The sequence below is a fragment of the Dipodomys merriami genome, unplaced genomic scaffold, assembly GCF_024711535.1.
Source record: "Dipodomys merriami isolate MVZ:Mamm:240054 unplaced genomic scaffold, mDipMer1.0.p SCAF_722, whole genome shotgun sequence".
NCBI lineage: Eukaryota > Metazoa > Chordata > Mammalia > Rodentia > Heteromyidae > Dipodomys > Dipodomys merriami.
The window spans coordinates 109,468-130,777 of NW_027206316.1; the positions used below are offsets into that span (position 1 = coordinate 109,468).

General features: G+C 45.5%; 1 protein-coding gene across 2 annotated transcripts in view; it reads right to left on the reverse strand.

Moving 5' to 3' along the window:
* The window catches only part of LOC138818256 (uncharacterized), a 43,516-nt gene extending 22,493 nt beyond the window's left edge, over positions 1–21,023 (reverse strand). Inside the window, exon 1 of one of the 2 annotated variants that reach the window (XM_070009267.1) lies at positions 20,576–21,023. In XM_070009267.1, the coding sequence (XP_069865368.1) occupies positions 20,576–20,669 (94 nt within the window). In that variant the 5' untranslated portion in view covers positions 20,670–21,023. Of the gene's footprint in view, positions 1–20,362 lie in introns of both variants that reach the window. The other variant, XM_070009266.1, reaches the window with a different exon arrangement.
* Positions 21,024–21,310: the final 287 nt, after the last annotated feature.

Below are 21,310 nucleotides of genomic sequence, written 5' to 3' on the forward strand. Positions count from 1 at the left end.
ACCAGGTGAGCACTCGTGCCCTCTCTCCAGGAGCCAACCCTGATCAAAGCTTCTGCACAGACCACACTCGTCTAGTCCCACTGCTTTATCTCTGCCTGCATAAAGCCCTCAGGATGACATGAGCAACTTGTCTGACTAGTAAATTCAGTCAGAAGTCTTTCCCAGTGGTCGTATTTATGAACATTTGTCTTTTTTACCCAAAAATATTCCTGTCTACTTTGCCAACCCAATTTCAAGGACTGGGACATCCTGCATAATACATGGCTAGCATTCTGTACACTCACTGAGAAATTTGCCATTCACATGACAGAAAGAAAAGGACTCAAAGAAATTTTGGTCTACGATGAGCAAACTGGTTCTATTCCCTGTATTCCACAAATCTAAAAAGTGAATTCCTACACTCAATGGGAAAATATTTGGATTTAGAATATCAGATCACAATTACTTAACTGCTTCAGTAAGTTTTCATAACTTACACAATCCTTAAACCTTCTGTTTCCAAAGCTGCATTTGCAGCCTCAAAAGAGTTTGTTTTGCAGGACTAGTACTTTAGTGGCCAGGCTTCTATCTAAGCAGTAGTTCCCAAGTCACACTCACTGTTCTTGTTATCCATAGGAAGATCACCTTACAGCACACAAGTCTTTGTTCTTCATTTTAGTTATTCTAGGAATTTGTATGTGTGTGTGTGTGTCTTTGTATGTGTCTGTGTGTGTGTCTTTGTGAACTGGGGTTGAAAATCAGGGCATTGTACTCTCACTTAGGTTTTTTACTCAAGCCTGACACTCTACCACTTGAACCACACTTCCACTGACAGCTTTTGGCTGATTAACTGGAAATAAAGAGTCTCATGGACTTTCCTGCCCAGGCTGGCTTCCAACTTCAATCTGCAGATCTCAGCCTCCTCAATAGCTAAGATAATAGGCACGAGATATCAGTTCCTGCCTAGAAAACTTTCTTTGTTAAAGCAAACATTTTTATGTGAATCTATCAGCAGTGCACCATGTAAGAACCATCATTTTCAAGGATTTAGCTTTCTTTTAAAGAACTTACTTTCTTTCTCAGCTCTATTCCCCAACGGTTCTTGATTTAACTCACAGAATACAGTAAGTCCAGACACCACATTTCCTAAACAAAAAGATTTTTGCTTACTTTTCATAAAATAAAGAGGTTTCTGAAAATGGCCACATTTAGGGTTTTTTTTTTTTTTTGGCAGTTTGTTTCTAAACTACATCTTTAGTTTATAAGCCATTAGCTGGCATGACTCCCTCTTCCTTAGAAGTGAATGTTAGTCTTCTCTTACACCTCTTCCTCCTCTTTCTCCTCTTCTTCCTCCTTCTGCTTCTCTCTCCCTCTCTCAACTTTCACAAAAATTGTCCTAAATTTGAGAATTGACATCATAAATTCTGATCCCATGCACATCCAGTTGCTTTCTTTTTTATATTATTATTATTTGGGGGTCAGTTATGGGGCTTGAACTTGGGGCCTGGGAGCTGTCTCTGAGCTCTTTTTTGCTCAAGGCTACCACTCTACCACTTAGAGCCACAGCTCCACTTCCCATTTTCTGGGGGTTAATTAGCGTCTCAAAGACTTTCCTAACCAGCTGGCTTTGAAATCAATCCTCAGATCTCAACCTCCTGAGTAGCTAGGATTACAGTGTGAGCTACCAGCGCCCACCTAAGCCAATTCTAACCTCTGTGTTTCTTCCTTGCTATAAGCCATGTTCTCTTTTTGTCTACCTTCTATCTCTTAAACATCATGACCACTCCCAACTCAGGCACAGAGAGACCCCTGGGGATACCTGGCTTTTTATGGAGGAGGTGGACAGGCCAGCCTGGCAGGAGGTTCCTTCCCAGGAGAATTGTCCAGCTGCTGTCCTTCATCAGAACCCCGCCCCCCACGACACCTCATCTCACCATGACAGGCCTGGCAGCTCCTGGCAGCTGAACCACCTACTCCTGCCTGTTGGCCTTGACACCACATCCAAGGCTTCACCCAGCCCCAAGAAGCACCTCAGGGCTCTCCAGGCCATAGCTGCCCACACATTTCTAACTTCATTCCTATGTGCTGAAGCTGGCAGCAGCTCACTGGTAGACCACACACCTGTTAGCAACTGCACATTGCAGGCTCAATTCTCTGCAGTGACAACCACCCATGGATCTCACCACTGCCCAGTGTGGCAGACCCAGGAAGAAAGTCTGGGTTAGGCCTTGCCAGTGTGTCTAACCACACAGATGGAATGTTCTAGGGATGCTAGGAAGCAAACAGATACCACAAAGCCATTTAAGGTGACATGACACTTACTTTTCTTTTGACTGACTTTAGAAAAATAGCCTCTGGGCCCATCTAGCCTAAGCATGAAGGGCAGAGGTGGCTCATACCTATAATCCAAGTTACTCAGGAGGCTGAGATCCAAGAATCATGGCTCAGGAAGACAAATCTAAAACACTTGTATCTCCAATTAATTAGCAAAAAGCCACAAGTGGAGCTGTGGCTCAAATGGTAGTGCACCAGCTTTGAGTGAAAAGTCAAGCAAAAGTTCTAGACTCTGAGTTTAAGACCCAGTATTTTATTACGGTACTACATGAGTTATAACATTTATAAATATAACATGTAATATTATGTTATAAATAATATAATACTGTTACAGTATTATAATAATAACAATAATAAATCAATAATAACAACAAACCAAAAAGGGCTCAAGATGTAGCTTGGTGGGAAAGCACCTGCCTAGCAAGCATCAAGTCCTAGGCTCGAACTCCAAACTGCCAAAATAAAAAGTTGTGAAAAGTTTCCTGAGATTAAACCCCAGCTTTTAAGTCCCTCACTTTGTAACATTAGACCTATTACTTCCCTTCTCAATACTCCTGTTTTCTCTTCTGTCCCTAAGGGTAAACACAATGCCACAAAAAAAAGAGGGTCACAAATGATGTAAGCTTCTTAGACTAGACCTGATATGTAGTAAGATGTTATATAATGGCACCTCCGAAGAGACCACTTACTTCTTACATTCTCTGTCTGGACACTTCACTGGTCCCTTAAAAAATGTCCGGGATAAGGAAATCAATGGCCAAGGAAGGTGGTCCATGCCCATAATTCTAACTACTTGGAGGGCTAACATTGGCCAGGACCGATCTAGGCAGGAAAGTTTTCAGCTTACCTTTGCCACTGAGATTTGGGTAAAGTGGTACACATGTGTAAACAACAAGTGGAAACTTAAAGAAAACAGGCAGATGACAGTCCAGGCACATGCCTGGGCACGAAGTGAGACCCTAGCTCAGAAATAACCAGCACACACAAATTCACTCTTATACTTGGTTGCTAGAATTAGAAGATAAACATATAAGTAAACACATACCAAATCCTGTACCTAAATATGTGATCAATCTGATTAAAGTACCATAGATGCATGCGTGAAGGGCCATAATAAAGTTCCTGAGAACAAGTACCATGAACTTTAACAAAAACATTAGGAAGGTGGAACATGTCCTGTCTGTGGTGTAGGAGCCAGTGCAAAGGGGTGGGAGAATGGAGAGGGTGAAAGGTAGCCAAGGGGTTCACCATGTTTTATGTCGATGTGTATGAAAATAAGCAATAAAGCATGGTGAGACTGATTTAGGAAGGAGGAGAGAGGATGAAGGGGAGCGATAGAAGGGATGAGTCTGACCCAGGAGCACGGTGTGCATTAAGGACATGTCAAAATGAAACGTCAAAAAACAGCCAATGAAAGAAATGGTTGGGGTGGGGCTTGCCTAGCAAGCAGGAGGTCCTGAGTTCAAACCTCAGTGCTGCTAAAGGAAAGGGGAAAAAATGAAGAAGTGTCTATTTCCTCCTTCTTCCTTAAAGTGACTGGCCTTTAAATGCTACCTTTTGTCCTTCATTCATCATGTCTTTATTCCTAAAGTCAATTTCATCTGTTTGATAACTCGATTCTACCAACTTAAAGGCAGAGCAGCCTCCGAGATACTCTGTCATTACTCAGGCAAGTAGCTAATAAACATAGGTTAAGAACACATCTGTTCTCAGATTTTTAGCTTCTCTCCCTTTTTATCTAGTCTCTGATTGTTCCTGAGGCTCAGGCAGGCAGCTGGCCTTGGGACCAGCACAGACCAGGACAGTCTCACCCCCATTCCCCATTCTCTCATCTGTCCTTTCTCCCATCCACATCCTCTTGCACCATTTCCATTGTAACCACAGGTTTGAAAGATTTAGGTCCTAGACTATTACCAAAAAGCTTTTCTCTTGTGCTTTGAAAGAATCTGGCAGATGCTTTATTCTGTCACATTGAGGCAATAGAGCACAGCAAAGCACTTGGGTTTCCCTTTGCTTTTATAGATTGAAATTCATTAAACATATTCTGCACGGCAGTTCTGAGTAATGTTGGCCCGGGAAGAAAAGAAACACAGCTCCCAAAACACTGAGAAAGGATACTCAGATGGACCACAGCTTGGAGAAACGTTGAGGTTCAGTAATCCGTCCACCCTTAGACAGTCCGCAGGACATCCCATGAATGACACCACTTTATTATAGTTTTATTCTCCTCTGATGAGCCAGTGACACTCTCTGAGACACAATGAGCTGGTACAGAAGGATCTGCTGTTTAGAGAGGGGTTTTCTTAAGAGCAGTTTCTTTAGTTTGCAGGATGATTCCTAAACCATGCTTTCCTGAGGCAAAGTTAGCTGGATGTTTGGAAAGCAAGGGTGTTGACACCAGCTGTGAGGTAAATCACCAACTGAAGACTCCAGTAATCATCAGAAATGACAGGAGAGGCTCACAACCACCCTCCAAGGCTGGAAAACCTGGTTATCAAATTAATTTTGGAAAGTGAAAGATGAAAGGACAGGCCACTTTTTTTACCCCCTGGAAGAATGCTGATTTGGTTCAAAAAATGATTTATGAAAAAAGACTTGTTTCAAGCTTCATGAAGCTAATTAAACAGGAAATTTGCACCAAGATAAATTCAATCTTTGTGTCATAAAACCACTGGACTGTGAAGAGGGGCAGAGGTATAACTGATTATGAGTTATGAGACATAACTGAATGGGTAGGCTGAAGATAAAAAGCAGATAGAAAGTCTCCATGCTGTTTTCTTTTGGCAGTACTGGAATCCAAACTCAAGGCCTTGTACTTGCTCAGCTTGCATGCCCAGCTGGCATTCTATCTACCTATTGAGCCATGCCTCCAGCCCAACATTTTGCTGGTTATTTGGAGGATTAAAAAGTCTTATGGACTTTTCTGCCCAAGCTTGCTTTGAACTATGATCCTACAAATTTCACCCTCCTGAGTAGCTAAGATGAGAAGCACGAACCACACATACTCTTTGACATTCTAACATACTACTAGTCTATAGAGAGTGTATTTCTCTTCATTTGGAAGAGACACTGCAATAGTAGAAGACATGCATTCAAAATTAAAGCACTGTTTGTATCAACAATATTTAGTTAGCTCCCTCTTCATCCCTATTTTATTTATTCCACTGCAATACTGCTATGGTGACAAGGAATCATTTTCCCTAAAATTGCACTTTCTCTGATAGCAGCACCAGTTTTCCTTTTTCTATCTCCCTCTTTCTTAATCTTCTTTAATCTCAGTCTTCTCTAGAAAGTATTTGCAGGTAACTCTGTACTGTCTCACTCCATGACATTGTAATTCAGGGTTCACACAGATTCAGTCCTGGTCCTAGGTCTGCTTCCCTTCATCCATGCCAAGCAATGTATTTCTCTTCGTAAATTCCTACATGGAAGGTTGGCTATGTTTACAGACATGGGATGAAATAAGAAGGATAAAGCAGGGTTCCCAGGAATAGCTGTCTGCTCGGACAGGCCATCCACCACCTCTGTTTACAGAAGAGGTGAAGAGACAGGAGGAATTTAGCTAAGTTTTGAAGGCAATTTCAACTTCCACCCAGGGTTAGGAAGGCTGTCAACTACCTAGAAGCTGACACTGGATGTAAGACAGCAGTGAAAAGAATACTGAGAAGAACTAGTGGAATACGGCATATTAAGAAGTGAGTTCAATACTTAAAGATAATAAGAAAAAAAGGAGGGGCTGGGAAGGTGGCTCAGTGGTAGAGCACTTGCCTTGCATGCATGAGGCCCTGGGTTCGATTCCTCAGATTCACATAAGCTAAAAGAAAAAAGCCAGAAGTGGCGCTGTGGCTCAAGTGGTAGAGTGCTTGCCTTGAGCTGAAGAGCTGAGGGACAGTGCCCAGGCCCAGAGTTCAGGCCCCATGACTGGACACCCCCCCTAAAAAAAAAGATAAAATAAGGAAGTGAGTTCAAGCTGGGTACAGTGCTATATACTTGTAATTCTGGATACTGGGAGGACTGGATTTCCAGAGCAGCTTATGTAAAAAGTTACAAAGACGCCATCTCCAAAGAAAACAAAATGCTGTGTATAGTGATACACACTTGTCATCTCAGCTAGGGAAGAAAGTATAAATACCAGGTTCACAGTCCAGAGACCAGCTCAAGAAGTCATAAGGTCTTATCTCAAAATCCACCAGAGTAAAAGGGCTGGCAGCATGACTCCTGTGGTAGAGAGCCTGCTTAAAAAGGATGAAGCCTTGGTTTCAAACCCCAGTATAACAACACACAATAATCACAATAACGTTTTATTTCTCATTCATCGTTCCTCTCTAGCACTCATCTCTTTTCACTACCTAGGGGGTCTAGGTTTGTAAGTGGAGGCACTAAATTCAGCTCCTTGATGGCTAACAGATATGCTGAGCCAGCCACCTGTAGGGTGTGAAGGGACAGAGACTTCAAACAAATGTCCATTCAATGAGACACTGGCAAGGCAAGCTGAGCCAGAGCCCCAGCCCTGAAGAAAAACCAGGCAGGCTTTGTAGGAAAGGACCTATCCTAACAATGGCACAACCTCACCTTCCTCAAACTCCCCCAGCTTCAATCACTCTGTGTTGATGTGTGTGTGTGTGAGAGAGAGAGAGACAGAGACAGAGAGACAGACAGTCAGACAGACAGAAAGACAGACTGATGGAAAGACAGACTGACTGACAGTAAGAGACAGACAGAAAGAGAAAGAGAGACAAAGTGTGTGTGTGTGTGTGTGTGTGAGAGAGAGAGAGAGAGAGAGAGACAGACAGACAGACAGACAGACAGACAGACAGACAGACAGACAGACAGACAGAAAGACAGACTGACGGAAAGACAGACTGACTGACAGTCAGAGACAGACAGAAAGAGAAAGACAAAGTGTGTGTGTGTGTGTGTGTGTGTGTGTGTGTGTGTGTGTGTGTGTGTGTGTCTTGGGACTTGAACTCAGGACCTAGCTGCTGTTCTTAAGCTTCATTTTGCTCAAGGCCAGAAATTTACCACTTGAGCTACAGCTACACTTTTGGCTCAATCACACTTTGCATTACCTATCACCACTCAGCTGAGCCTTCTGAAAAAAAATATTAATGCCGGTAGTTACAGTTTTTGAGTAAAATACACCATATCCCCTGAACGCTCTCAGTGCTGTGTGTGCTGTACTACTGAGAAGATTGTAGGAGGCTCCTGAGGTGTTTCCTGATGTGTTCCATGACTCATTGCATAGATAACAAAGACTCTGAACGATACTCATGTAATTCTACAGTCCTGGCTCTTGAACTCCATCTAAGTTTAGAGTAGTTGCAGCCAGAAGCAAAAAGCCCAGATGCCCAGAGGTCCCATCTGAGAGGAAGGACGCTGTTACTCCAGACTCCAGCACAAAGGTAAGTACAGAGGTTTGTTTTTACAGTTCTCCAGTTTGAACTCATACCTTTGTACTTGCTAGGCAGGCACTTTACCACTTAAACCACAGTCCAATACCAATCATCTATTTTTCATTTCAATTATTTTTCAGATCTCACATTTTTGTCTGGGGATGGCCTCAGATCACAATCCTACTATGTCTGATTTCCCAAGTTGCTGAGATCACAAGTATACAACAACAAGTCTGGGCTTCTTTGTTGAGAACTTGTGGCCTGGGCCTGGGCAACTGTGTTCCTGCTACCTCTACATCAGGGTAGCTGAGATTCCAGCAGTAGCCACTGATCCAGGCTTGCTAAGCTCCTCACAAACAATATCTAAAGTTCAATGGGCATGACTATGGTAATCGTAGATGACTTTTTCTTACCGTGAGTTGAATAAATCATGATGAACTCCTAAGTGAACATTAAACTTCTCACACCATCTACTCTGGAAGTCAAAGGTCTTCCCTCCTCTCCTGCTTGTTTTACTTCAAAAACCAAAATTCCCCCACCCTCCCCCCACCAATGCCACTCCTTTGTGGTCCCTTTGGGCCCAGGGCACTTCAAGGGGAGAATATAGCCACATGTAAACTCCATCTCAAGTCACGCTCTGAACTCTGACTTCTCAACTTGTGTTCATTTTCTACTTTGCCAGAACTTCAACCTGGAATGAACATTATGTCTTCCTCATCCTCCCTGTTCTGTCTATTTCCAGTTTGCTGCTTAAATCTGAGGTCAGGTTCTAAACTTTCCTTCTTATTCTGCCTGTGGCTAGCGAGGAAAGCAGATGGTAATTGGACTGTGTGGAGTATTTCTATAAGAGCAGCAAACACAAAGGCTTAACTGAATGGGATACAGGGGACCTAACAATGTCAGAGAAATGAGTAGCTGACAGTGGCTCATGCCTGTAATCCTAGCTACTCAGCAGGAAAGTCCATGAGACTCGTCTCCAATAAACCACTAGAGAACCAGAAATGTCACTATGGTCAAGTGGTACAGCACTCATCCTGAGCTAAAGAGCACAAGGACAACAGCCAGGGCCAGAATTCAAGCCCCATGACAGACAAAAAATAAATAAATAAATAAAGAAAGAAATGTGTGGCCAAAAAAGCAAGCTAGAAGCAGCACACAGCCAAAGTGCCTCATTCTTTCATTCACTCATTTATTGACACTGAGATTTGAACTTGCAGTACTGAGTTCTGAACTTAGCAAGGGTGAAGCCTGCTGAGCCACGCATCCAGCTCATCACAGGCTTTTGGATGGGAAGTAACAGTTGGATACGTTTTCTCAAAGGACTGGAGACTACACTGAAAGCTGACACACCAGTTACCTAGACAAACTGGCAAGTGGGCTAAAATGTAACAAGCTTTTGAAAGGAGCTCTGACTGTATAAACACCCAGTCCATTTTCCTGATCCCCACTGTGAGTGAGCTTGCCATATTTTGGTGGATGCTGCCAGCATCAACGTGCCTGACCATACGGAAATCTTGAAATTCTCCTCAGCACCCCCCATTCTATTTAAACATTTAAATATTGCCTATTTAAATACTGCCTTGCTTTCATGGATTCACTTCTTCATTAGTGGAACTTCCAATGAAAAGCAGGTCGGGACTTCTCAACTTTTCCTTTTCAGCCCAGTTTGGCTTTCATAGTTTTTATTCCTTTATCTCTCAGTGGTGTTCTGGGTCAATTTCTTACTCACAGAGTCCACAATTCCAATTCTCTCTTTGGCTAAATCAAGCTCATCATGAAGTACCTTATGGATTTTAAATAATTGTTATAGAGTTAAATTATTATATAATTGTTACACATTGTTAAAAATGGTTAGGTATCGTTAAATAATTGCTATTGTTCCATGGAGGTTTTCACTTTTGAGATTTCTAATTGGCTCTATCCAGGTGCACGTGCTCTCCATTTGCACTGGAGTAGTGTTCATCATGTCCTGCTTCTATGGGTACCGTTCCCTGTCTTTCAAAGTTCTCTCCTTGAGGAAACTTAACACTTGATTTTGTAAGTTCTTTCTGTGTCCCTCCACCCTGACCAAGTAGAGCATCAGCAGATATTATGAAGCAAGGGTGGGATCACAGGACACCTGACTGCATAGAGAAGCAGAGGGGCAGAGAAAATCTAGGAAGATGTCACCATGGTCACGTGGGGGTGGAAACTAACCTCCATAGCTGTGGGATGGACCTCTGGGCTCCTAAATTTAGAAGGTGAGTAGGCACAGAGTAGAGTCTTCCTGAAGAGGCACGGGGAAGCCTGGATGTCTGCTGCTTTCAATTATCCAACCTCAAGTACCTGGTTATAGTGACTAGAAGAACAAACATGAAGATTCATCATCATCGCTATAGCCCATACTATGCTGTTGAGTCTCAACTGACTTTTAGTTGTGGTTCACCTCCCTGCACAGAGTTCTGGGCCCTGGACTGAGAAATGCAAGGGTGCATGAGGCTTCTACCTTCTGTGTATCCAGAGAAGCACCCATCTTATTAGCCTCATGTGGCCTCTTGAGGTGGAAAGCCAACATCAGCCAGAGCAGAGGCCACGAAGAAGCTAGCTAATATGGCTGACACAGCTCCTTGCACAGACTTTGACAGTGTACCGCAAAGTCTATTGGTTAAAAACTCCAAGGGACTTTTCCTCCTGACAGCAAACACACAACTGTCATCTTCAAACTTACAAAGATGGGAAGTTACATGTGAGTCCACTGTGGGCTGATCAGAAGTCTCCTTGGAACACAACAGGCTGAGGGAGCTGATAATCACCAATGAAAAATCTTCTCTCACTAACTCAATAACACCATGGGGAGACTGTCCATGTTCTGTAAACAACTAAATGTCTACAACCATTTCTCAAGCTATCAGAAACCCTGCATCACATCCTTCTGGTGCTTATTACAAATGGCATTAAGCCATCCCAAACTACCCAACCCCAGGCTGCCAGAGGGAAGACCCCTGCAGAAGGAAGACTGGACACTCGATGTAGACCCCAAATGATTCTTTTTGGTTGTGGAACTTGAACTCTGGGCTTGGGCGCTGTCCCTTCGCTCTTCAGCTCAAGGCGAGCACTCTACAGCTTGAGCCACAGCACCACTTGCGGTTTTCTAGTGATTTATTGGAGATAAGGGTCTCACGAGTTTTCTGCCCGGGCTTGCTTTGAACTGTGATCCTCAGATCTCAGCCTCCTGAGTAGCTAGGATTACAGGCATGAACCACCAGCACCCAGCTCCAAGTGATTCTTGTGCACACACAACATGCAATCTGGAATCAACGGTGGGACACACACGATCCCACAGAACACAGCACAGCAGTGTCGAATTTACCCTCTAAAAACGGCTCTTCCTGAAACAGCATCTACCTACCCAGGTTAAAAAGAAGCAAAACAGTGGGACGGAGAGAGATCAATTTCCTGCTCCTGACCAAACAGTAGCAGACTACCCGAGGAACAACCATTGGTTGACCACGTGGGTGCACGTGGAAGACATGGATTGTGCTTCCAGTTGCTGTGCCCAGGTCTCCCTCCAGTATGAAATAGCACCTGCCACCCACACTGCCATACTTGAGCCATTGCAGGGCACTGGGAGTCTGAGCTCCTCAATCTCAATGAGGGTGTTTCCTGGTGGCCTGCAATTTAGCCAACTGCTTCTAACATGAGTCTAAAGCCAGTTCCTGGGGTTATGGCCTAGCCTGTCACTCCAGAACAAATTCTGCCTTTTCTAATTCAATATTCTCATCTGTGAAGCTAGAATAATCACCGAAAAGGAGAGGAGGGAGCATCACAGGCCTCCTGATAGGATGCACTGCGAAGGACAAGACATCAATCACCTCTCTGGTATTTCTGCCCAAAATGCAAAGCCCAAAACTAATGGGGGGAATATAGTTGTCATATATTCCACAAAGATGTCACTAACGGTAAAGGAAGACTAAGGGGTTGTTCCCAATGACTGGAGACCAGAGAGTCATGACAATAAGCATAGCCTATAACCCTGGATGGAATGGTAGACTGTAGGAAAATTTAGAAGAAAAAGAAAAAACTCACTTGAGAAAATCAATTAAAGTGATGTTGGCCAGGTACTGGTGCAATCCTTGCTACTCAGGAGGTTGAGATCTGAGGACTGCAGTTCAAAGCTAGTCAGGGCAAGAAATCTCGTGACACTCTTATCTCCAATTAACCACCAGAAAACCAGAAGTGGTACTGTGGCTCAAAGTGGTAGAGTGCTAGCCTTGAGCAAAAGAGCTCAGGGAAAGTACCCAGACGCTGAGTTCAAGCCCCATAACCAACAAAATAAAATAAAATGTAATAATTTTTTTAAAAAATGAAATGATGTTAGTGTGCTGATGACATCTCTTTGTCAACAAAACCCCCCGTCCCCAAACATACCTTTCCTTACATTCAAGAGTAAGCTCCAGAAATTGCCCTGTATCATTTAGTATTCCTTTGAATTTTCACCTTGCTATATCATTTCTGCATTCTATACCCAGGAAGAAAACATCATGTAATTCTGAAGCAGAATTGAGGTCATAAAAAATAGAGTTACCATGATATTCAAATTGGGAAAATGAAGAAAACCACCTAGAATCTTACATTAGAGGCTTTTGAAACCTGTAAATGGATATTAAGTCTCAACCTCTCTTTCCTTCCATCATTCCCACAGCATACCCCAGGGAGGGCAAAGCTAAGCTTCTGAGACCATCTGTCACACAACAGTGACCGAGAACTAGATCACAAGCCATCACACAGCACTCAAGCCAAAGGATCTCTCACAGCTCAACCGTCTCTCACAAACCTTTAGGATACTTTTCATTCAGTAAACATTTCCTGAATGTCTCATGCATAGAACAACCTGCTACACAAACACATAGTAAAATTTACACTAGCAATAAAATTACAATTGGCTGGGATCCAAGACTGGAGTCCCTCAATGTTAATCTCATTGTAAAGCTGTTAATATAAACAAGTAGCAATGTGCTTACTTGGCTGCTTCTCCAACAAGTGAAGAATGATTAACCTGGACTAGTGCTTCATACCTCTAAATTCTAGCTCCTCAGGAGGCTGAGAGCTGAGGATCATGATTCAAAGCCAGCTCAGGCATGAAAGTCTATGTGACTCTTTATCTCCAATGAACCACGAGAAAAGCAGAAGTAGTGCTGTGGTTCAAAGTGGTAGAGTGCCTTTGAATCCACAAAAAATATAATAATAATGTCATCTGGGAAACCTTTCCTAAAGGACACACACACACACACACACAAAGCACCTTTCCCCACAGCAGCTGTGCACCTGGAGGAAGGTGCTTAACTTGCCTATTGTATTTAGAAGTGGGGTTGCTGGAAGAAGGGGATACTGGAAGTAGCTAAGGTTATCAAGATAGAATATTGGTGATTTTATAAGAGGAGGAGATCAAAAGACATCCAGTCAGGGTTTCCAGTGACCACTTGAAAGTTCCAGAATATCAAAGCATTACTGTGGCCCCGACAAAGAAGGGCTCGTGGGGGTAGGGGGATGGGTGGGCTTTGGGTTCATGTCTGTCTCCAGTTTCAGGATGCATAATTAAAACAGAGGTGGCCCCCAGGGCTGTCTCTGAGCTACAGGATGGATAATTAGCACATACACACCCTCAGCCACAGCAGCACCCCCAACCCTGAGAGAGCAAAAGGCCCTGGGAGAGGCAGGAGACCAAAGGGCCCAGATTTGCTCTGCTTCCAGAGTGAACTCAAAGACTCAACTTTGGGGTTGGCTGTGCGTGCTGCTCGGTTTCAAAGAAGTGGGAGCAGCTCAACCACTCAAGCATCAGGATAAAGCAGAGCGTCCTGGAAAGAGCCAAGATACGATCAAATGGGGAGAAAATGTGGAGAACCTTAGGAAAATAAAGCAACACAAAGGGCAAAGAACCCAAGGGAAATTAAGGGAACACAAAGGACAAACCGTCAAGTGGGAATCCTTCACGTGGGAGTCCTACTTCTAGACTCAAAGAATGAAAACGCAGCTTCCACCTGCTGCAGAAAGTCTAGATGCTCTGATATCACACAACTGCTCTCACTTCTTAGGGAGAACAAAGCAGGGGTTCTCAGCTAGGCAGGGGCAGGAAAGGGAATAGGCTGCTCCCCAAGAAGACAATCTGGAAAGTGTAGACACATTTTTGGTCATCCCAAAACAATGGGCAAGCCAACCCCAGGAAGAGGGGAGGGGAACTTTTTGGTTAAAAAGCTTGAAATGTCAATAGCACTGAGACCCAGACTTTGTGAAATAGAGGGGCGATTTCAAGGGCAGTTCTGCAAGTAGAGAAAGAAGGCTACCAGAGACCTGAGCCTCCCCCATGGGGAAGCCATCCTCCTAACAGACTTTGTATTCATCTATGGTGGAAACACCAGAGGCATCATGGGGCCTATGCTCCTGTCTTCAGCATGACTTGTGGCCTGTAATCCTAACTACTCAGGAAATAGATCTGAGGATCCCTGTTCCAAGCCAGCCTGGACAGGAAAGTGCATCAGACTCTTTTTTTTTTTAATATTATTTTATTTTATTTGAGAACATACTGTACAGAGGGGCTACAATTACATGGGCAGGATAATTGCATCAGACTCTTTATCTGCAATTAACCACCAAAAAGCCCAAAGTGGAGGTGTGATTCAACTGGTGGAGTACCAGTGAAAAAGCTAAGAGAGAACTTAGCCCTGAGTTCAAGCCCCAGTACTGGCACACACACAGAAAAGAAGAAGAAGAAGAAAAAAAACGCACATTCGTTCTTCATGGCAAATATTTCTCCTTTTGATTAATTAAATTGCACTCTGGCTCACATGCCAGAGTACATCTATCCTGGGCTAGGTTGATGGGCACACTGTCCCCAGAGGAAAGTGAAAACCAAGATCATCTGAAGAATGGCACATCCAAAGAGGAATCAGCTCTGCAGAGGTCTGCCTCAGTGGCAGCAGGTAGCCTTAGTTTCCATGGCAACCCAGGGCACATCCCTCACAAACAACAGCGTTCATTTCTGTTGTTTGAGGTTTTGGGGTTTTTTTATGATTCTGGGGACTGAAGCCAAGGTGGCATGCAACTTGAGCAACTCCCTCAGCTGAACCAGACCAATTTCATCCTCATAATCCTCCAGCTGCAGCCTTTGAGTAGCTGGGGTTACAGATGCTATCAACCACAGGTGAGCATTTGTATCAGCATGCATGATGATGATCCTCCCCAGAAACTAATGCAGGAAAAGTCTGACTCAAGCATCCTAGTCTCTGATGCTGGCAAGTCCTGGAAAACCAACAAGACCAGCAATCAACCAGTGCATGCAGACATCAAGGATGTAGAGGAAGAAAAAGGGTAGCAGAAAAAAGAATCAAAAGAATTGGCTTTAGGCTCAGATCTGCTCTCCAAATACCCCTGGGACATTTCACCCCTCCAAGCCATAGGTATAAGGACATTATGTACAGACTCTCCTGTGGCTTCCAAATTGCATGAGGGTAAAGGGTTCCTTCCCAGAGGAAGAATCAAGTCCACACTGGGTCTCCAACCCATGTGCTGTGCTTACGGACCCACCATCCTGCCAAATACTGCTCTTTGTGCAGAAATACAGTTCTCCCGGGAGCACATCAAGTACCAAGTTTCCAGCATTTTCAACTGAGGAAAAGTTTTGTTGCTACATTATTAACTCTTAGAACTAAAATAGCCCCAACTGTAGCCTCAATTCTTAAAATTGTGGTTCCAATACTAACCTCGCTCCATTTCTGGAGGCCAGTGTTAGGGGAATGAAGAGAAGAAAGGGGGCCTCACAAACCTTGAGCAGCATCTCCTTCTATTATACATGTGATTCATTCCTCCGCTCACCACTATGCCAGGTTGTGCCTGAGGTTAATTCCATTTGGTGAGCTAGAGTTCCTGTGCCCACATGAACTTCTATCTCCTCCTACTCCACTCACCTGTCACCCGCCTTCCCTCCCACAGCTTGAGGACAGTGACAAAACTCTGCTCAAATTATCCATGCACTGACTCTTGCAAAACATCAGAAGATATACTGCAAAGACACAGGCCGTTAATTAAATTGTAGATCATGAGAACTGAACCCTGGTAGGCTTCAGTTGTGGTTATGATAGGTGGGTCATGCTGGCTAAATTATGCTCAGCCTAAATTATGCTCAGAACTGACTGAGCAGAACAACCTCTGTGCATGCTGCACCTGAGCTTTGCTTCCTCCCCAAACACAATGCTGATATACCGGAAGGCTGGGGTCAGGTAATGTCCAGAGGCCACACTGGAACTTTCACATCCTTGTTTTGGACAGTGCTGAAGTTAGAAACCCTTAGCTTGCTTCTCTACATAAAGGGTCTCAAGTTCTGACTGGCTGAAATGCCTAACTGAATCATATATTGCAGCACTGTGGCTACTAGCAAGAGAGATTTGATAGGGTCTCTGCAAATCTAATTAAAATCACAGAGATAGTGACTGCTCAGCATAAAATAGGAAACGAAAGGCATGGCAGAGTAAATTTCCAAAGACTTCCAAAGTTCTAAACTAGCACACAGATATACTTCTAAGTGCAGTAACTAAGTAATTCTGTATCACCACAGTGAAAAGCATGTCCTTGGATCTCTGATGCCTCCAGGAGGGTGATGTTTGGGCCTAGCACACTGCTGTGTTCCATAAGCAGACAGAAAAATCGGGATGATCAAGGGTTCAGGTCAGCCCCAAGCCAAAAAGTTGTTGAGATCCCACCTCAACAGAAAATTCAGCAGGGAGCAGCAATGTGCACCTGCCAGCCTAGGACCAGCAGTCCATGCCAACAGGGATGAAAGTGAGATGCTATCTCAAAAAATAACTACAGAAAATAAAGAAATAAGGGCCTGGGTCACATGGTAGCATGCCTGCCTTGCAACACAAAGTGCTGACTTCAAACTCCAGTGTAGAAGAAAAAACTTGCCTCAAAAGAGGCATTTTTTAAAGTTAAGCCAATGACTGACAGTTACTGCTGCTGCTTCAACCTTTAGAAATAGTGACTTTTACAGATTAAACCAACAGGACGTGGTCTACAGAACACAGCTATGTCTTTCTTATGTCAATATTCTCACAGAGTCACTACAAAGTTGATTTAAAAAAAGTATAAATTCCTAGAAGTTCCTGGATTATTTTTTTAAAAAGAGTTAAAAAAGCAGGGGCCTAGAATAAGGCTTTGTGGTACAGTGATTCCTAAGCATGCATGAAGCCCTGGGTTTGATTCCTCACTAACACATAAACAGAAAGAGCCAGAAGTGGTGCTGTGGCTCAAGTGGTAGATTAATTGCCTTCAACAAAAGAAGCTCAGTAACAGTGGGCAGGCCCTGAGGTCAAGCCCGAAGACTGGCCAAAAAAGTAAAGAAAAGAAAAGACACATTGCTGCTCTTACCTAAAATTCTAGCTGCTAAAGAGGCTGAGAGCTGAGAATCGAGGTCTGGAGCCAGCATTAGCAGACAAATTCCAAGCAATATCACAAGGCTCTGAGTTTAAATCCCAGCATGGTATTAAACACACACACACACACACACACACACACACACACACACACACACACTCACACCACATATCAAGCCATACATTGGTCAATAAGATGGAGTGAATGCACAGAGTAACACCAGGAGGATATTCTTAGGAGAGGGTCACAGAGGCTCAACAACTATGTACATCTGGTCATATAAAATAATATTTATCAAAATGAACTCCAGGAAAAATGATCTTTTTTTCCTTTGTTGCTGTTTTCATTTTCCTTTCCTCTTGTCTTGTTCATTTATCTGTCTTTGGGAGGGTAAGGTGGAACACCAAAATGGAGGGACAAAGAGTGAACAAACACAGCAGGAGTATTCAATAGGCAATGTTGAAAATGGACTCTACAACTTATTGGGTGGGGACTAGAGGGAAAAGTGGGGAGAACGCAAGAGAAGGGATGACATTGTCCAAAAAGGAATGCACTCGTTACCTGACTTATGTAACTGTGACCCCTCTGTACATCACCTTTCCGGTAATAATACTTTTTTTAAAAAACCTCAGTGTATATTTTGTGAAACAATTTCTCCTCTGCTCACCTCCACTGCAGGTTTTATCATTTGGTTTTCTGTTTATTGTGCCAGTACTGGGGCTTTAATTAGCCCCAGGCCCTGTCCCTTGTGTTGGTGCTCTAACCCTTGAGAGCCACACCTCCACTTTAGGCTTTTTGATGTTTAATTGGAGATAAGGTTCTCTTGGATTCTCCTGCTTGTGCTGGCCTCAAACCTTTGTCCTCAGATCTCAGATCTCTCCTGAATAGTTACAATTAGAGACATGCATACCTATGCTGGGCCTACTACATGTGTTAGTCAATGCTAGTCTGAACCAACCAAATTAGTATTATCACGTCACATACTCCTTAAGCTTGCAAGCCCTAGCCTAGTAGACAGAAGCCAAACTGAATGTGCCCAGCTGTCCCAAGCACCTTCTGCTCTGCAAGGTGGACCCATTGCAACAATGAGATGTACAAGTCGTCATGTCGAAAATGAACTTTACAATTTTGGTAGGGGAGGAGGAGGATTGGGGGGGGGGGCAGGGAGGATGGGAAGGGATGGAAAGGGGAAACAAAGGAGGAGGCTACAATGCTTGATAAGAAATGTACTCATTACCTTGCCCATGTAATTCTAACCCCTCTATATGGTATTTTTACAAAAAAAAAAAAAAAAAAAAAGGCAGCCAGGTTCAACAATTCCCAACCTTTTCCAATTTCAACAGGATGTCTGCTAAGACAAGCCATCTGCTTGGTGGTTGGGGACACTCAAATGTGGTTGCTGAGCTTCAGGCTACTCCAGGCTGCTGTTCTACCATATGAGACACACTTCCACTTCAGCTTTTTTCTGGCTAATTGGAGGTAAGAACCTCAAGGACTTTCTTCCTCAGGATACTTTTGAACTGAGATCCTCGGATTTTGGCCTCTCAAGTAGCTAGGATTGGAGGCATGAGCCACAGACACCTGACTTCTAGTAGCTGTTTTAGATGGAATGGTCAGAGAAACTTTGCAAACCCACAATTCAGCAGACTAAAGTAATGGAAATAAGAGAAAGCAACTCACGTGTAAATACAGAATGTGCAAAGGCCCTGGGCTGAGAACTCAGTGAACAAGAAAAATGGGATGTGCTCAGCATGGCTGTACTAGACACATGCCATCCAGCACTGCAGCCAGTAGCAGGTCCTGAGTTTCCCCAGACTGCTGCCTGAGCCTACCCCTGGCTGACACCACCCAAGAGTCTGGTTCCTACCTTTCCCCACAAGTCCAGCCCCAGCCCCAGCCCCACCTGGAGTCCTCATCCTTATTCTTTCACAGACTACCAGTTCACCTAATTAACAACAAACACACCAGAAACTGAGGACATGTGTAATGGGAAAAGCAGCAGGCCACACGATCTGTTCAATCTACACTTCAATACATAGGACAGAGGTTACTGAGGGTTAAAATTAAGTGTGTTGTATGTCTGCTGAAGATCTCACCTGCTAACTTAGCAGGCTCCCCGGTTCTACAAATGATGGGACAAAAATCCTTGAAACAACCTTGGAACCATGCAAACCTGGAGCAGAGAAGGCCTCAATAGCTTCTGGCAGCCTTTGCAATCTCCAGGTGCAGAGAACTGGACCAGGCCCTCAGGTCCCTAAATTGCTCCCAGAGATTGCAGACTCAGTTACTCTTGTTTTCTAGCTATCTTCTTTCAATGCTCAAATTTTCCCACTGTCCCTAACCTCAAGTCACAGGCAGGAGCCTTTGCCTCTGGGCCACAACCCCCTCTCTAGGGTTCTGGGACATCCTACCCCTGACAGTGAGATCCAAGCGTCCCCAGCAGAGGTGGGAGGCCTGTGCAGGCTGAGGCCTGGGGAGCTGTCCAGGGCCCTGGGCTGGCCCTGCGGGGACCTGCCCTGCTGCAGGAAGGCCCTTTGGCAATAAGCCAGGGCTGCTCCTGAAACCAAAGGCCCCTGACCCTCCTGACCAACTTCCATGGGCGACAGGATCAGTGGGAGGGGAGGCCCTGGAGACAGAGCCCCCTGTGTGGTCAGCCAGCCTTGTGCACCCGCCTCCTAGCGCGCTCCTGCCAGGGGCTCGGCCTGGGACCTGAGTCCCTCGAAGCTCTCGAAGCCGCCCCAGGGTCACCAGGCCGCGCTTCTGCTCCAGCTCCGGGAACGCTAGCGCGGCGGCCTCGTCCTGCAGGGTGCGCCCACCGGGTCCACGCCCACCCCGGACCAGGCCCCCTCTGCCGCTCCCCAGACCCTGCCCCGCTCCAGTCCCTCCATTCCCCCTGGAGCCTCCAGCCCGCAATCCCGACCGGCCCACGCCGGTCCCCGCCCCTCGCACCCCGGAGCCCTCCACGCCGAACCCCGGCCCCGGCCCCTCCTCGTCGGCCCCGGCAGCCTTCTCCCCTCCCCGCCGACCCGAGGTCAGCGACCCCGCGCGGCGCCTCGGGGTCTCCAGACAGCGGCGGCGGCTGCGGAGGCGGAGGCGGGGTTCCCGGCATCATGAGCCCTAACGACCCCACGTGCAGTGAATTGCGAACTCGGGGCTCAGCGCACCGGGAGGCCGGCGGATCGCTGCTCCCCGCCGGTCCTGCCGCTCTGCTCGCACTCACTCTGCGGGTCGGGCGGCGCCGCGGCTCTCACCTCCTCTTCCTCGGCCGCAGCCTGCGTCTGCACCCGCGCAGAGCACCGCGCGCTCCGCCGGGAACTCCCGCCAACCGCCGGCCCCGCCCGCCCGGCCGGCGCTCGCGCCCCCGCCCGCCGCCCACCGCGCCGAGGCCGGGGCCCGACTTCCCCACGTCCCCACCTCACACAGAGGGAACGGCCACAGCCCGCGCCCAGACTGCGCGCACGCACCGAGGGCGCAGGGAGAAGGCCGGCCACCGGCCACCTCAGCCCCCGGAGCCGCCGGGGCCGCCAGCAGCGCCTGCAGCTCTGCACAGGCTTCCATTCAGCCTCGCACTCGGAGACGACTGCGGGGCTTCACTCAGCTCCTCCCCTTCGGCAGGGCAGAAACAACACAGAGCCGGTTGTCCTGCGTGTGCTCAGTCACTGGAACCACCAGCATGTCCACCTGCCTGCCCTCCTGCCAGATAAACACCGCTGGAACTAGCCAATCAGAGGGCAGCTGGAAAGTTGGGAAAGGACCAGATGTTCCCAATAGTTAACTTTGGGGTCAGGCAGACCAGGAGCCACCAATGGGAAGAGAGCATTATTTGTTTTGTAAATGTCAACCAATCCTGTATTTGTCAAACTGGAAACCCCCTTTACTTGTTTGTACCCCATTATAAAAAATCCTGTGTGAACTGAGCTCGGGGTCCTCGCCTTTCGCTGTATCCATGCTGGCGTTGGTCTGGGCTCAAGCTTGCTAATAAAAGGCTCTTTGCTTTTGCAATGGACTTAACTACTCTGTGTCTTTGGGGGGTCTCAGATTTGGGTGTTACAATATGCTAAATTGAAACTCTTTTGCATAACTACTTGAAAGTAGTAATAGAGTCTAAAAATCGTAATAGAATAGCTTTTAAAACAAATACAAAACCTAAGAATCCTTCCAACTTTACAATAAATGTTAACAAATAGACTGACCATCCA